At 43.1% G+C, this 17,157-nt stretch overlaps 1 protein-coding gene across 1 annotated transcript in view; it reads right to left on the bottom strand.

Annotated features, from left to right (window-relative positions):
• The window catches only part of PLD5 (phospholipase D family member 5), a 444,561-nt gene extending 428,038 nt beyond the window's left edge, over positions 1-16,523 (bottom strand). The window contains exon 1 of the mRNA XM_031002678.3: positions 15,894-16,523. Coding sequence (XP_030858538.2) covers positions 15,894-16,082 — 189 coding nt within the window. The 5' untranslated portion in view covers positions 16,083-16,523. The remainder of the gene's footprint in view (positions 1-15,893) is intronic.
• Between the last annotated feature and the right edge of the window lie 634 nt (positions 16,524-17,157).

The following is a 17,157-nucleotide window of genomic DNA, read 5'->3' as shown; positions in this document are numbered from 1 at the left end:
GAGGCTGAGGCAGGAGAATCGCTTGAACTCGGGAGGTAGAGGCTGCAGTGAGCTGAGATCGTGCCATTGCACTCCAGCCTGGGCAACAAGGGTGAAACTCCGTCTCAAAAAAAAAAAAAAAAATTTGTTAGGTGACCAGATGGAAATGACCAACTATATCATTTCCAACTCCTAATCAGAAGCCCAAAGACTCTTTCAGGGTTGCCATATTGAGGAGCTCTTCACCACGCTCTGTGCTTTCGACAAGCACATCCTCCCATTCTTAAAACCAGGAAAGAAATCAAAGAGTACACTAAGGTCAGTGCATTCACCATTCCCAGTAGCTCCTCTCTGTCTGCAAATCTTTTTGCCTGAATATGTTCTCCTCAACGCTCACATTTTGCCTGGACATATCAACTTCTTTCCTTCATCTCGATACCAATCCTGTGACGGTTATTCTAAACCCAATACAAAAGTCAAGTAAAGTGAGATATCCAAATAGAAAAAAAAGTAGCCTAATAAAATAATAAGACAACTATCTAAAAGCCATAGAGGGCCAGGCATGGTGGCTTACACCTGTAATCCCAGAACTTTGGGAGGCCAAGGCAGGTGGATCGCTTGAGATCAGGAGCTCAAAGTCAGCCAGGCCAACGTGGGAAAACTCCATCTCTACTAAAAACACAAAAATTAGCCAGGCATGGTGGTGCATGCCTGTAATCTTAGCTACTCAGGGGGCTGAGGCAGGAGAATCACTTGAACCCAGGAGGTGGAGTTTGCAGTCAGCCAAGATCATGTCACTGCACTCCAGCCTGGGTGACAGAGCAAGACTCCGTCTCAAAATAAATAAATAGGCTGGGAGTGGTGGCTCACTTCTGTAATCCTAGCACTTTGGGAGGCTGAGGCAGGCAGATTGCCTGAGCTTGGGAGTTTGAGACCAGCCTGGGCAACAAGGTGAAACCCCATCTCTACTAAAATACAAAAGAAATTAGCCAGGCGTGATGGCATGCACCTGTAGTCCCAGCTACTCGGGAGGCTGAGGCAGGAGAATTGCTTGAACCCGGGAGGTGGAGGTTTCAGTGAGCTGAGATTGCACTACTGCACTCCAGTCTGGGTGACAGAGCAAGACTCCATTTTAATAAATAAATAAATGCCATAGGGGGTAAATGCCATAGGGGGTAAATGCCTGCCTCTTTTGAACTCCTCCTTGTCCACTGCTCATTATTGATGTTTTGTCAATATAAATGCTAGTTATCAGCGGGGATATTCCATCTGTTCCATGTGGCCCCTCCCTTTCTTTCTTCCTCCTTTACACTTAGAGGACATGAGGCCTTCTAATTCATCTTGTTTTTTGTTAAAGAAAATGGGCAGAGAGATAGTAAAGCTCTCTTTTCATAAACCACTTTCAACAAAGCTCTGGGGATTGTTGTCTTCTTATTACCTCATTTTGTAACATTCCCTAGAGTGAAAAAAAGCCACAACGATGATGATAATTAATTTCATTTTTTGGCTTATAGGATACCCTTATGAATAAGCCCCCAATAGGCCAACACTCTTGGTGTGACCAGGAAGTCAGGAGGATGAGAAGACAGGAATTACTCGGCGGCTTATTGGGAGCAGCACCACGAGCAGGCTGATCAGTGTGGAGAAAAAGCATCTTGAAATGAGAGCTAGGGACTCCAGAGATAAATGTACATTCTTCACACTTTCACACTCCTGAAACGCCCCACCCAAAGTTAGCATCAGCCTTGGAGCGCTGGATTTTTGAAGCATTTCAATGCCTATCCCACCATACTTCCTTCTCTTCTTATCCATCTTTTCTTGGTTCTCATTGGAGATGTTTTATTAGTATGAATGAATGGGTTGGTGTTGGAAAGTTCCAAGTCAGTTTTTGAAAGAGATTTGAATCTCAGATAATAGTGTCTTGGCTCATGATGGCTGACTATAGAAGACCCCTTTCCCACACTCAGGCCAAATATTCTAAGCACATACACACACACACACAAAAAAAGGTTGGAAAATAATGCCAAATGGGGAACCACGGAATACGAATGGAATTATGACTGCCAAGTGCAGAACATGATTCTCCAACAACAGACCACTCATGCTGGAAAGAAAAGAATAACAATATCTGTATGTACAAAGAAAGTGTCTGTACACACATGCATGCACACACATACACACACACTATATTAGGATACTACATAAAGTCACTGTACCACTTAGCTTGCTCTGTCATTTGCTTAGTAGAAGACGTCTCTCCACCATCTGAATGAGAGTTCACAGGCCGGGGTTATAATTTTAAGGATATTTCAAGAGTTTTATAAAAAGTTCAAATGGGCCCAGTGCGGCGGCTCAAGCCTGTAATCCCAGCACTTTGGGAGGCTGAGGTGGGCGGATCATGAGGTCAGGAGATCGAGACCATCCTGGATAACACGGTGAAACCCCGTCTCTACTAAAAATACAAGAAAATAGCTGGGCGGGGTGGCAGGCACCTGTAGTCCCAGCTACTCAGGAGGCTGAGGCAAGAGAATGGCATGACCCCGGGAGGCAGAGTTTGCAGTGAGCCGAGATCGCGCCACTGCACTCCAGCCTGGGTGACAGAGCGAGACTCTGTCTCAAAAAAAAAAAAAAAAAAAAAAAGTTCAAATGAAGATGTTTCATCTTTACAAAAACATCTGTGTTGAGATTTTACCAGATATATTAAATGACTATGTATTTCTGTTATTGGAGCCTTTTAAGAGTGGACCCTGTGGCGGCTGAAAATGTAATATCATTTTTAATATACTTATGAGAAAATATCTTTAAGATGTTAGGAAGGGGCAGAACATGAGGTAAACCTGGACTATTCTGTAGTACCACAGCATAAGGAAGTTCCCCCAAATAAAAGGATGTGGACATGTCCAACTGACACAGGGGCTCACCTAAAAGAGCTTCTCATGACCAAAGCAGGAACAACTTAAAGAATAATAAAAGTACCATCGAACTGGATTTTACCCACAACATAAGATAAATATCCCAGGGTTCTACTGATATAAATAAAGGTTTGAATAAATAAGATATTGAGGGAAAATAGATTAATCTTCCTTACAAAAAATTACAAAGAATAAATGCAATCACTCCCTAGCCGAGGAGTTGCTGAATGTGGGGATGTGGGACTTCATGTCTAGCTTCAAAAAATTAGAGTGTAGAAAGGGAAAAATAGTAACTTTACAGTGAGAAACATGGCAAACACTACTTTCACCAAACGATAAAGATGAGCATCATCGATCATGTCATGTAAATAGCATGTATGCCATGATATGATGTGACAAGAAGCACACCTGACCTCTGTGGTACTCCATCCTAAAGCCCATAATCCCAGTCTAATCATGAAAAAAAAATCAGACACGCACAAAGTGAGGGACATTCTATAAAAGACCTGATCTGTATGCCTTTAAACTGTCAAGGTGGTGAAAAATAAGGAAAGCTTGAGAAACTGTCATGGACAAGAGGTGACTAGGGACACACGGCAACTAAATGCAATGTGATATCTTGGATGAGATCCTGGAACAGAAAAGGGACATTAATTTAAAAACTAGTGAAATTCAAATAAAGTGTGGAGTTGAGGTGTTAACACATTAGGGGAAATGAAAATCAGGAAAAAGGTGTATAGGAGATGCTTGTACTATGTTTGCAAATTTCCTGTAGATCTAAAGGTATTCCAAATTAAAGTTTGTTTAATAGAAAGATACATTGGGAATCTCATAGGCAGACTCTTAGCAATGTGTGCACATGTCACGGACATATCGTGGATTAAAGTGATAGGATTTCAGGGAATGGAAAACTTAGGAATCAGTTGAGTCAGAAAGTCAGAGTAGAAGATTCTTAATAATCAAGGCTGGCCAGCCTTTAAGAGTATTTTGGTGGGTTTGGTTGGGTGCGGTGGTTCACGCCTGTAATCCCAGCACTTTGGGAGGCCAAGGCGGGCAGATCACAAGGTCAGGAGATCGAGACCATCCTGGCTAACACGGTGAAACCTAGTCTCTACTAAAAATACAAAAAAAGAAAAAAAAAAAATTAGCCGTGCGTAGTGGCGGGTGCCTATAGTCCCAGCTACTCGGGTGGCTGAGGCAGGAGAATGGCGTGAACCTGAGAGGCGTAGCTTGCAGTGAGCCAAGATCGCGCCACTGCACTCCAGCCCGGGTGACAGAGAGAGACTCCATCTCAAAAAAAAAAAAAAAAATAGTATTTTGGTGGGTTTGACACATTCCCTGCTGCAGAGTGTCTTACCGTCTCTGATCAAGTGCACTCAGCCACAGCAGGGCAGGAGCTAAATAATGAGCCAGTAGATTCAGGCAAGGCAACAAGCTAGAACAATGTACTCAGGGAAAAAAATAAAAAAAAAAATTTAAAAATTTTTTTAAAAAATTTAAAAAAAAAAATAAAAAAAAAATTCTCCTCCAGACTAATGAAAATGGAGACATATGGAAGTTGAAACTCCCAAAACAGTCTACCATAAACAATAACACTGGATATTGACATAGATCACTAAAGTGACTCCATTTCCCAAGTCTCAGGAGAAAATCAATGAAATCTCAACCTGTGGGATGGTTTAGATGCAGCCTTGTATATTACCTTCTTCATCTGACAATTACAACTGGGTGAATGCCTAATCAGTAGTTTCTCATGCAAACCTGAGGCTTCTTTCCACTGAATTCTTTTTTCTTTCTTTTTTTTTTTTTTTTTTTTGGAGACAGGGTCTCACTCTGTTGCCCAGGCTGGAGTGTGGTGGCACAATCATGGCTAATTGCAGTCTCGTCCTCCTGGGTTCAAGTAATCCTCCCACCTTAGCCTCCTGAGTAGCTGGGACTACAGGCATACAGACACGTGCTACCACGCCTGGCTAATTTTTTAATTTTTCGTAGAGACAGGATCTCACTATGTTTTCCAGGCTGGTCTCAAACTCCTAAGCTCAAGCGATCCTCCCAGTCCAGCCTCCCAAAGTGCTGGGATTACAGGCCTGAGTCACCTGCACTCAGCCTCCAGTGAATTTTCGTCGCATATAACATCTGCAGCATTCATCTGGCAGGTAGCATATGCCATCTTATTCTTTCACTCAAGGGTCTAAGCCCTGTCTCACTCAACACACATTCATTCATTCGTTTACTTGCTGTTTCAATGTCAAGTTAATCAATATTAGGCGTCTACCAGGCACTGTGCTTGGCATTAACAGTACATTCTTATAAGACACCATTGCTGCCCTCAAAAACTTTCCATTGAGGGCAGAAGATAGACAGCCAATTAAAAAAAAAAAGTATTGTTAAGCGTTATAATATGCTGTCCATGGTGTTATGGGACCACATAGGAGGGACACCCAACCAGGTTTTAGGTTTAGAAATGATGACATGTAAATTGAGTCTTGAAAGACAACCAGATCATAAGTAACCCGAGGCCAAAGGCCCAGTCATGCATGCTGAATCTTCCAAAGTCTAAAGCTCAACTCCCTGTAGGCAGTAGGTATTGGAATGTTTGTTAATTATAATCACAAAAAGATGGATAATATGAATCAAGACCATAACAATGGCATGGGTCCAAGATACAGAGAGCAGAATTCCAACTCTCAAGTAGTCTTTGGAATTTTCCCTGTTCATTCTTGTGTCCATCATGCCAATCACAACTTCTGGCACATCCGTGGCACTCAATAAACGTTTCCTGAATGAATGAGCTTGCTCAGACTCACCAGATCCAATTCAACAGCAAGTCCTATGAGCTCTTATTTTACAATACTTCTTGCATCAGTGCCTCATTAGTTTTCTACTTCCATCACCTCTTCTTATTTCCCTTTTCACAATTCCTATATGGACCACTAAAAAAGATGCTACACTGGTCTCCCCAATTCTAGGCTCTCATTCCTCAACACTGCATGCCACCACATTTTCTGAAACCTGGGCTTTTCAAATAAAGTATCTATTCAAATATCTCCCCTTTGCTTACAGAATAAAGCCCAGTATCTTCCAAGTCCTCAAGCCCATTAATCTACCATTGTGGGTGTTTTTACACCCAATTCTTCCTTAAACAAACTCTGTCCCCAGATATACTTGTTAAGTCACTGCTCTCCCAAACAGTTTTTGGCTGTCCAGATTCTGCTCAAAAGTCTTAATTCAGACCAGTCCTACAACTGGCAGCTCTTCCTCCAGGTCCTTAAGCCAGTACGAACCATCACCAAGAATGAGGCCTTCCTTCATATCCTTCTCTGGACAAGGCATGATTTAAGGTCTCTGAAGCAAGAAGGTCACAATTCACTAAACAATTGCTCCTGGAAGGAACTCCAGAAAAGATAACTACTGGGTACCAGGCTTAAGACCTGGTGATGAAATATGATACAACAAATCCCCGTGACATGTGTTTACCCATGTAACAAACCTTCACATGTACCCCCCCAAGACCTAAAATAAAAGTTGAAAAAAGTCAAAAAGAAAAAAAAAAGAATGTTTTATCTTCCCTCCTGTTGAATAAAATATAGATGTTCTACTAAAAAAGAGAATTTATTAAAGAGTGAGTAGTTTAGTGGGAAAGGCAAATAAAGATCCAACTAGATACAGTGTCTTATGTGCAATGGGATAACAGGGAAGGTTGTCTAAAGCAGATGGGGAGGTGAGGAGAGGGAAGGACCCAGGAAGCCACACAGGGAGAGGTGACAAGCAGCAGTCACCCACATGAAGACAACAGTGACAGAGAACATCAAGGACAAAGACCTCCATGGGTTAGAGAGAGTAGGACGGGAGAAGCATAGAGTTTGAGGAGGTATAGCTGGAGAGAAGCAGTAAGCAAGGCTAAGGGCACTGTACGCATTTTATTTATTTTTTTGTAAACTATCATGGAAATCTACATAAAGATGCAAATCTTCTGTGTATAGCTCTGTAAATGTTTACTTCATAACCAACACCTAAAAATAGAGATAGAACAGTATTAGCTCCCCAGAAGCCTCCTTCGTGCCCATTTTACCCTCAGAAGTAATCGCTAATTCTGAGTCCTAGTTCCATGCTTCAGCTTTGCCTTTGTGTGTGTGCGTGTGTGTGTGTGTGAGAGAGAGAGAGTGTGTGTATCACTACTGTTGCCCAGGCTGGAGTGCAATGGCACAATCTTGGCTCACTGCAACCTCCGCCTCCCAGATACAAGCGATTCTCCTGTCTCAGCCTCCCAACTAGCTCGGATTACAGGCATGTGCCACCACACTCAGCTAATTCTTTTGTATTTAGTAGAGATGGGGTTTCACCATGTTGGTCAGGCTGGTCTCAAACTGCTGACCTCAGGTGATCCACCTACCTCGGCCTCCCGAAGTGCTGGGATTATAGGCGTGTGCCACCACGTCTGGCCAGCTTTGCCTGTTTCTTGACATAAATGGAATCATACTGTCTATGTCTGTCTTCTTTCGTTCATTATTATGCCTGAAAGAGTCATTCACATTATCGCATGCAGATGCAATAGATATATATAAAATCTCTTTTCAATGCTCAATGTATTACACTGCATGGATATACCACAATACATTGTCCATTCAACTATAGTTGGATATTAGGGATGCATCCTACTGTGAACAACTAAAATAATGCTTCGGTAAGCATTTGTGTATATGTATTTCGTTAACCTGAGCACACATTTATTTGATATATACATAGAATTTAAATTTTATAGGTCAAAATATCAAAAGATGTGTTTAACGTAGTAGATACCGCAAACAGTTTTCCAAAGCAGCTATGAATGAAGTCCTACCAGAAGTTACGAGAGCTACAGATGCTCCCCATTTTCATCAATACTTTGGTCACTGTCAATTATTTTATTTTAATTTCAGCCATTCTTGTGTTTGAATAATGGTGTATAATTTTGTTTGAATTTTGTACTTCCTTGATAACTAATGACGTCAAGCACCTTTTCATGCATTTACTGCCCATCTGATTATCCTCTTATGTGAAGTTCCTGTTCAAGTGTCTTCCTCACTTTTCTGTTGGGCTGTCTATATTTTTCTTATTGATTTGTAGGTGCTCTTTACATATCCTGGATTAAAACTCTTTGTCAGAGTGTGTGCTAAAAATATATTCTTCTGAAGTTAAATTATATATATATATATACATACCCTTCTACTTTGTGACTTGTCTCTCATGCTGTTAATCAAATATTTTATACACAAAAGCACTTACTTCTAATATAGTCCAGTTTACTAATCTAATAAATTGGGATTATTAAAACTGCTTCAAAATTTTTCCTTAGTCAAGTTGATGAAGAATTTTTTTATTACATTTGTTCTAGAAGCCTCATTTCACTTTCCAATTTAGGTTTACAACTCATATGAAACTGATTCATATTAAAACATAAATGAATATGTATTTTTATGTGGATATGCAACTGACCCAGCACCCTTTTTTGAAAAGATTATCTCTTTCCCACTGCATTACAGAGTCACTTTTGTCATAAATCAAGTATCTCTATCTGCACAGGTCTGTTTCTGCACTGTCTAGTTTGTCAGTTGATCCATTTGTTCATCCTTGCACCAATACCACACTGCTTTAATTAATCTAGGTTTAGAATAAGTTTTGATACCTGGAAGCAGGCTTTGTTCTTCTTTTTAAAGATTGTCTTGGCTATTGTTGGCCCTTTGCATTGCCATATAAATTTTAGAATCATTTTTCAGTACACACACACACAAACTTGTTGACATTTTAATTGGAAATGGATCTACTCTATAGGTCATTTTAGGGGAGAATTAAAAAGAGGTCTTACCAGCTTTTATTAAATTTATTCCTAAGTATTTGACATATTTATGTTAATGTAAATAGTAATGTTTTTAAGTTTTAGATTGGAATTTCTAATAACTAAATTTTGCCTATTGGCTTTGACTCCAGTGGCCCTGATAAATCCAGTGACAGTATTAATTCATTAAGTATATCTGTAGTTTATTTTGTATTTTCAAATGTACACAATCATACTGTCTGCTAATAGTGATAATGTCATTACACATTTTCAATTCTTATATTTTTATTTCTTTTTCTTGCCTTATTGTATTGTCTACTACTTCCGTACAATACCAACTAGAAGCAATGACCATGGACATCTCTGTCTCACTCACAATCTGCACAGATAATTTTTCAATAGTTCGCCATTAACTGTGATTCTTTTTAAAGAAATGGTTTATCAGAATAGTAATGATTGCTTTTATTTCTTGTCAGTTGAGAATGTTATCATGCATGGGTACACAATTTCATCAAATCCTTTTTCTTCCTCTGTTGAGATAATTGTATGGTCTTACTCTTTTATTCTATTAATATGATAAAATATAGTAATTGATTTTCAAATTTCATATCAACTTTGCATTACTGGAATAAAATGAATTTTGTTATGATACATTATCATTATGTATGACAGTATCCATTGCTTATTTCTTTTAAGTATACTTTATCATCTAAACAACCAGTCCCTTGAAGGCAGTATTCTTATACTATTAATAGTTTGCATTTTTCTATTTAATCATAACACTGCCATTATATTGTAACTCTGTTTATACAACTTTAAACATCTTCAGGGAAGGGACCCTGCACTGGTCTTTGTATTTAATAACATTGTTAATAACACAGTATATGTCAAATAAGTGCTTGTTGAATTAAAGACCTCACAGCTTCCTAACACACTATCTTTCACATGAAAGACACTCAGTAAATATCTGGTGACTGATGAGTTTGCCAGTTGGTATTTTTTTTTATGTCAATGAATCCCATCCTCTCAAATTAACTCCTTATGTTATTGCTGGATCAGACCTAACAACATACTGGCAGGAGCACAGTAATAGCTCAAGTCAGTGAAACACAAGGCTCATTGCCTACTCTGGAGGATAAAGAAATATATTTATCACCCAATGGTCATGACATCCGGTCCCATGATGCCCAGGCAGGTAGTTCAACTTGGGCCGACTTCAACTGGCAGGCACAGTAAGACTTTCCAATGCAGATAAGGCTACCTGGGAAAGTTTGCCTCATTCTTCACTTAACTCTTTCATAAGGGCTAGATTTGTGATTTTAGAAACTGGGCTCTTTTTCTGTCTTTCTGAGTAAAATTTAAACATGCTTTTTTGGTTAAAAGGGCTATCTCTTAACAGCCACAGTTTGACCTTTCAACTGCACCTCAACATTTACGTTGTACCCTAAACTTTTAGCACATAGTCTGTGCAGGAATGGATCTTAAGCAATTGGGTAATTTTAATGTCCTCAATATATACAGTTTAAGCAACATTTCTGGTGTGAGATCTTGCCACAGACTCCACGTCTGTCTAACTATGCCATCTATCAGTCAATTCAGTAACAGAACATAACTTATTACAACTACTGCCATGTCCCAGAATTCAAAGGACTCATCAGATTTATTTGGAGAAGAACTAAGAACTAAAAACTGTTACTTAAGTTTAAACCTGAGATAGTTATAGAAGTCTATAGAGAGAAGTAAAAACTTTTAGAGAAACTAGCCAGAAATTGGCATGTATCTATTATACGGAAGAAGAGATGAAAAAGAAAACTTATATTCAATCATCCAGAGCTTCTCAAATTAAATATATTAAATATGATATGTCCCTATGATTATGTTAAAATAAGTCAAGCCACACCCAAGAGAGTTCATAGAAACCAAAAATTCTTCAAAAGACACTGCAATGTCAACCTGCAGAGAGAGAAGTCCATTAGTGGGTAGATATATGTTGACTGTAGTGGTGACAAGGACAGTGATGGACATGCCCTGAGATCCACTGGAAGACACGAGACATCTAAACTTTCGTGTCTTGACTGGTGAGTTGGAGGCGGCAGAGAATCCTGCCTCCACCTATAGCTTGTCTGTGTTGTTTATCTAAAACTGCAGGAAATGATCCCAGTAAATGTTAATGTTCTTAAGCATTTGCCAGACTCTTTGTTTGTTTGTTGGATTTTTAATGGAACATTTTAAAGATTCATTCCCTTAGGTTGAACTCTGTCTTCTGGCGCTTTACGGATCCGCTCTGTGGGGTACAGTATTTTCACGGATCTGCTCCGTGGGACAAAAATGGCATTACATAATATGAGCCTAGACCGCTGTGACCAAGTGTGCTCCAATCCATTTATCCTTTGCTCCTCGTGTAAACAATTTATTCCAGGAGGCAAGTGTGCACTTGGCATTTATTTACTATTCACTGGTAAATAAACTCTATTTAAGTAGGTGTAAATTCACACTTAGAGGAGGCAATCATTTTTTTAAGTGTGAGGCACTTACTAAATAAATCAAGATACTATGGCTCACTACAGGTGTGAACATTAAGGATTCTGCTTTTATGATTTACCAAATCTGTCTTCTGCTTTCTCTTTCAAATTTAAATGGGCTTTCTGAGACATCCTGCAGATAAATGAAATGTTGCTTGACTTAATTCCACCAGCACAAGCTGGGAAGAGAAGCAGAGGTTGGAGAGAGGAGAAGGAGTTGGTCTCTGCTAGCGGGACCAGCTGAGAGAGTGAGAACCAGAAAAGTCAGCCTCAGAATGGCCAGCCAGGGAGCAAGCAAGGGCCCACTAGCCAAGAAGAGTCAGGCCCCCAGATGATGGATGGGAAGCCAGGCAAAGAGACAGAATAACAGGCCCAAGACAGTGAGCCAGCCTTGCCGACCAAAGGACCTACTCACTTAGCGTCCAGGATCATCACGCAGGCTGATCTCAAATTTGAAATCTGGAAGCTCTTTGGGCAGAGTGAGAGGACTCAGCCCGAGAGCCAGGCAGCACATGAGAAGTCACTATACCTACAGTTACTGTGTATTGAGCATTTAATACAGGCCAAACACTGCACTAAGTGCTTTGTATGCTGTAGCAGTCTTGTGAGAGTTGGCCACAGATGTTCCCTTCCTTCTGGGTCTTAGTTGGATCCCCTTGTGCTACTCTTGAAGTGAGCCTTGACCATGAACCTTTCTTTGGCCAATACACATGAGTCATATGAATGGATGATTTCTGGGTGGAAGCATTGAAAGCCTAAATCATTACATGATTTTCCAACTGCTCTTTAGCTGCTTTGGCAGCCACAAAAACAATATCAGAATGGAGCTTCCACTGGGCAAGGCAACCAAGATGAGGATGGTCCCCAGCCAATAGGCACAGGTGAGATATGTGAGGTGGAAAGTATATTTTTGTGGTGTCCAAGTCTCTGACATTTGGAGAATGTTCGTTCCTGCACTACAGACATGGATTGTCTTGTTTCATCATGGCAAACCAGCGACTTCTCTAAGGGGGAACACAGTTGTGCATCTTGGTAACTGTGAGCCCTTTGCCCACAGAATTAATATGAAATGAAATAGAAGTCTAAACCCAGATCCCTCTTACCAGAGCTCCTACTCTTAACCACACTTTGACAGGAGCTAATTGAATAAGTAGGAGAGAAAATAAGGCATCTCCATCTTCATAAATAGCACCAGGAAACCTCCGTACAGTGCAGCTGGCATAAAACCAGGCAACAAAGTAGAGTGGGCTTTGCATCTCTCCCCCTTTAAAAAAGAAAAATGTTCAAAAAAGCATACAGCACCAAAGGATGCCAGCCTAACACCATGTTATCCTCTGGGATAGTCACATCTTATTAAATGGTTACCTCCAAAGCAACCCAGCCGTAGGGAGGCTGCAAGAGCAGGAGTGGATTAGGGGGTTTGGAAGTAGTCCCCTGCTCCTCTTGCTTTGCTGGACCAGAATCCTTCACTTTTACATTAGACCTAAAGTAAATACAGGATCCTACAGAGAACAGAACTTCCACTGTTTCCCAAGCCTAATGCCTTCCAAAGCTCTGAACATTATGAAGCAGAACAGGAAACAAAAGATTTTAACAACCAAGAGCATTATTTGTAACTAATAATACAACATTCTGTGTATAGCCAGCAATTTTACTTTTTCCTGAAATTTCAAAGTGGAATTCAAAGTCCAGAATTCTTGTTACAAAACACGACTTCCTCGCAGCTTCTCATTCATTATTTTAGTATGGAATGATTCCCTATAAACATTTATTTCTTAGTAAGTGTTCATCTTAAGTGTCGACCATCCAGTGACAGGAACCATATTTAAAGATTGATTCCAATCCTCAACTAATTCAGGTCATTTTTTTCTTGTCTAACCTGAGAATTGGCCCAGCAGCCTTTAAATCAAAAAAGAAGAAATAAATTATTCTCACTTTTAGCGAAGTGGGTGGAAATCCATTCTTTGGTTGTCTGCTTTATATCACATGATTGACTTTCAGATTAATCTGTCCCTCTGAAGTCTGGACAGAGCCCACACACTGCCACATTTCATTTCAGGGGAATTCTGTTATTATGATGACCAAATATGTGTGTCATTTGAAGTCATAACTTATTTATTTCCTTAATACTTAGATTGGCTTTTAAAGCACCAGCAAAATAACTGAGTAGGCTGTTTTCAGGCATATGATCTCCATCATAATTATTAATTTATTTTTTCAACATCATAAAAAAGTGGCCATCCATTTGATTAGACAGACCAGATGGGTGTTTTTAAACTACCATATATCACCTTTGAATTTCACATGACACACTCATCCTAATCCCTGCAACATATGAATCAGAAGGTACCATATATGTTCAGAATGTTGTTTACAATGAAGTCAACATTAGATTTTCATGCTTTCTGTAGCAATGATACCAGGTTACATTTGTTATAGGTTTTTGACATCTCAAACATTAATTTCTATTAGAAATTACCATCAAACTACCTGAAATGTTATAGTGCATTCAACATGATGTATATTATAAACACCTAGCTCTTGAATTCAAAAAAAATTTATATTTGTATACTAATTTAATTTTTCATAGCACTTTCATTAATATTCATTAAAAATGTTCGTGATGTTTCAAAGGAGCAAGAGAATACCACCAAGAAATGTATTTACAGCCCCCTTTCTAATTGAAAGGGGGTGTAGAGAAAAACATCAGAATAGATATATGCGTCTCTCATTAAATGTAGTTGAAAAAGTAAAACAAATGCTACACTGATTTAAATATCAAATGAGGAGAATGATTTTTTAAAAATGAATGCAATGCTCTCTTTTGGAGTATCTGAGTGAAGAAGAAAGCACAGACGCTCACACGCTTTCAAACAACCACATCTTCCTTTCCCTGGTCTCCGATCCTCACAGGAGGTTGCGCATCCCATACTCATGCAGAAAGGTGAGACTGCTGTGGCACACATGGTGTGACTTGATACTTTCAATGAAAATCTAAAAGTGAGAAAGCATTTAAGTATAATGCGTGCACCGCTCATGACTCAAGACATAGTCATAGAAGGCTGCACTACCGATTTTCAGTAAGAGAATAAAGGAAATAGACCAGCTAAAAGCACAAACTGCAAAAGAACACACATTCAGAGTGAAACTAAAACGAAGATATGTTCTATCACCCTCCCAAGGCTAGACTGTTATCCCTGATACTAAAATCAGCCACATCATTGGTTGATTACATGCTCTTTGCATGTAATGCATAAAGATGCTGTTTGCCCCCTTTAAACTAATAACACCACCAGCCCCTTCACTAATTCTGGAGAGGGCATGTTTAATGGATACGTTGCCTTTCAAACAGCTTGCCATCCTAGAAACCTTCAGCGACTTCCATGGTCTTAAGGATATGAGGCATCCCTTTGACATTAGCAAATGGCTCTCTACACATAAAACAGTGCTGTTATCCAACTCAAAGCTTCATATTAGAGCTTTCAGTGACTTCATCAGGCCCTCAGAAAACAGGCACAGACCTTCCTTTCAGATTATTATAATAGAGAAATGCCCCTTCTTCGCGCGTTTCCTCCTGGGAAGAAGCCTGTTGGTGCTGCAGAGCCCAGGAGGAGTGCTTTGGGGGGCAGATGGGAAGCAGGTCGGTGCAGCAGTTGGAAATGCGTGAGTTCCAGGAGTTCTTGGTGTTATCTTTTTTATCATTGTTGGCGTCCTGACCCAAATACAAGGAAATCTCCACATTCCATTAGCAGACTCAATTTGGATTCTGCAGCTCTGCAGGGAGAAATAGCATCTTCTCCTTAGCTAGTTGTGCTGCACTCTTGAGATAATTCTCTTAGTTTAATTTTAACATTCGGTTTAAGAAGATGCTGATGGATCAGATTTGAAACTGTGGATCCACTAAACGCCTTTTTAGAAGGTTTTTTTTTTTCTTTCAAAATAGCAAGCCTTAGGAGCTGAACTCCAGAGCCAATTCACTTCGCGTGAAGTCGGCACTCCTTGGGAGTAGAGGTCCCCTCTCACCGGCTCCCACCCTCCAGAGGGGAGGATTTCTGGGGAGCCCGACGATCCGCTCGCTTTTAGCCTTTCTCCTTGCAACGCGCAAATCTCTCCCTAGTTGGGCTCAAGTAGAGAGGATCACCAACTGCTCATCCCAGCGGACACTCTGCAAAAAACTCTAATGGCTTGTGCGCGGGTCCACGCTGGTCGCTAGCGGCGCCAACTTTACTCATTCGTTAATTTGCTAGTTTTTGGACTGAGTAAAACAGCCCCCAAAGACGCGGGCAAACGCCGCTCTAAAGCCCACTACCATACAACGCCGGGTTGCTCGGAGCCACGCTGGTGGCACTTCCCCTTCGCGCTCACTCTGCACAGGCACCTCCAGAACCCCGTGCAAATGAACCCTACCGGGAGACGCAGGTGGGCAGGTCGGGTCGGCAGGGACCAAGAGCCTGAAAGGGAACCTGCCCTCCCCTCCCCGCAGCCCGGTCATTAAGGCAAGAAACTGAAGGCAGAGAAGCCCCCGAATCCGACCTAGGACGCGGGCGCCTGCCAGGATCCCCTCGCCTGCCCCCCGCGCCCCGCGCGCGCGCTCATGCCACCACCACGGGGAGGGTGCATGCGGCAGGTGCCTGGCCGAGGCCCCCGGGAGCGAGTCGCCCTTACGTGCTCCAGCTTGTCTTTCCTCCGAAGCCAGACGCTGGCGCTGTAGTCCTGCTGCTTGACGCTGCTGTAGAAGTTGGCGCCCACTCGGGTCAGGCTTGGGGAGGGCTCCTTGGGGCGGCTTTTGAGCCTCATCTGCTCGAAGCCCTCATGGGGGGAGGCCGAGAGCCACTCGTGCTGCCGGATCTCCATCCTGACATGACCGGGCGGCCGCCGGCGAGCAGCGGACTCGGGACGGGCGCGCGGGGAGCCGGGCGCGGAGGGGGAGCGGGAGGCCCAGCGGGAGCCGGAGGTGGAGCTGGAGACTGAGCTGGAGGAGCGAGCGGGCGCGGGGAGCGCGGGGTGCTGAGCGCCAGCTGGGAGCGCGGCCGGGCGGGAGGGGGCGATCGCGGGAGGCGCGGGGAGAAGGAGGGAGGGCGAGGTGCGTGCAGGGGCGGGGGCGGGGGCGGGGGCGGAGAGGGACGGACGGGGAGAAGGGGGATGAGAGGGGACGGGGAGGGAAGGGAACCTGCTCCAGGGAGACAGAAGTGCCCGGTGCGGCGGCGACGTCGCCCGGCGGCTGCGGTCCCGAGCGAGCGCTCCGCTCGCCGGCTCCTTGCGGCACCTACTGGGACCCGGGCCGGCTCCCGGGGCGGCGGCGGCGGGGGTGGGGTGCGGTGGGAGGGGCCGCGGCTGGCCCAGCCAGCCCGCGCCTGCAGGTTGGTGCAGTGAGGAGCGCCGCCGCCGCCCGCCGCGGGGCCAAGGGCTGCGAGCCCGGCCGCCGCCCCTCCCGCCGCGCCCAGGCCCGGGCGGCCGCGCTCCGGCTCCGCACCCGCCTTTCCCGAGCAGGCTACACCTCTCCCTGGCGCATCTTTACTGGAAAGCCGGCAGGCGAGGGGAGAAGTGAGCGCCGTCTCTGCGCCTCCTCGGTCCTGCTGGCTGAGCGCGGGGATGGCTCCGGAGGGAGACACTCAGGAAACCACCTCCGCCCTTCCCCCATCTCTATCCAGCGGCGCCCCCTCACCCTGCCCCCGGCTCGCTTGGGCTGCGCCTTCCCCCATTCTGAAAGTTCACTAACTTCCCACCCCAAGGGACTTAGAGCAGAGGGTGCCCAGCATTCCCCCCTGAAAATAGCCGAGAGACATGTGTTTTCTTGAGCCTTGCACGCTACTTTCATCCGATGGTGTGGCGATGCAAATACGCCCGGGGGCAGTAACCCCTCGGGCAGGCACGCGGGACCGGTTGCTCCCCAGCCCTCGGTGTCCACCTAGAACCAGGCTCCCCGGGC

Source organism: Gorilla gorilla, chromosome 1, assembly GCF_029281585.2.
Source record: "Gorilla gorilla gorilla isolate KB3781 chromosome 1, NHGRI_mGorGor1-v2.1_pri, whole genome shotgun sequence".
NCBI classification, from domain to species: Eukaryota; Metazoa; Chordata; class Mammalia; order Primates; family Hominidae; genus Gorilla; species Gorilla gorilla.
The sequence above is the reverse complement of the archived record's forward strand: the minus strand, read 5'-3'. Positions and strand labels throughout refer to the sequence as shown.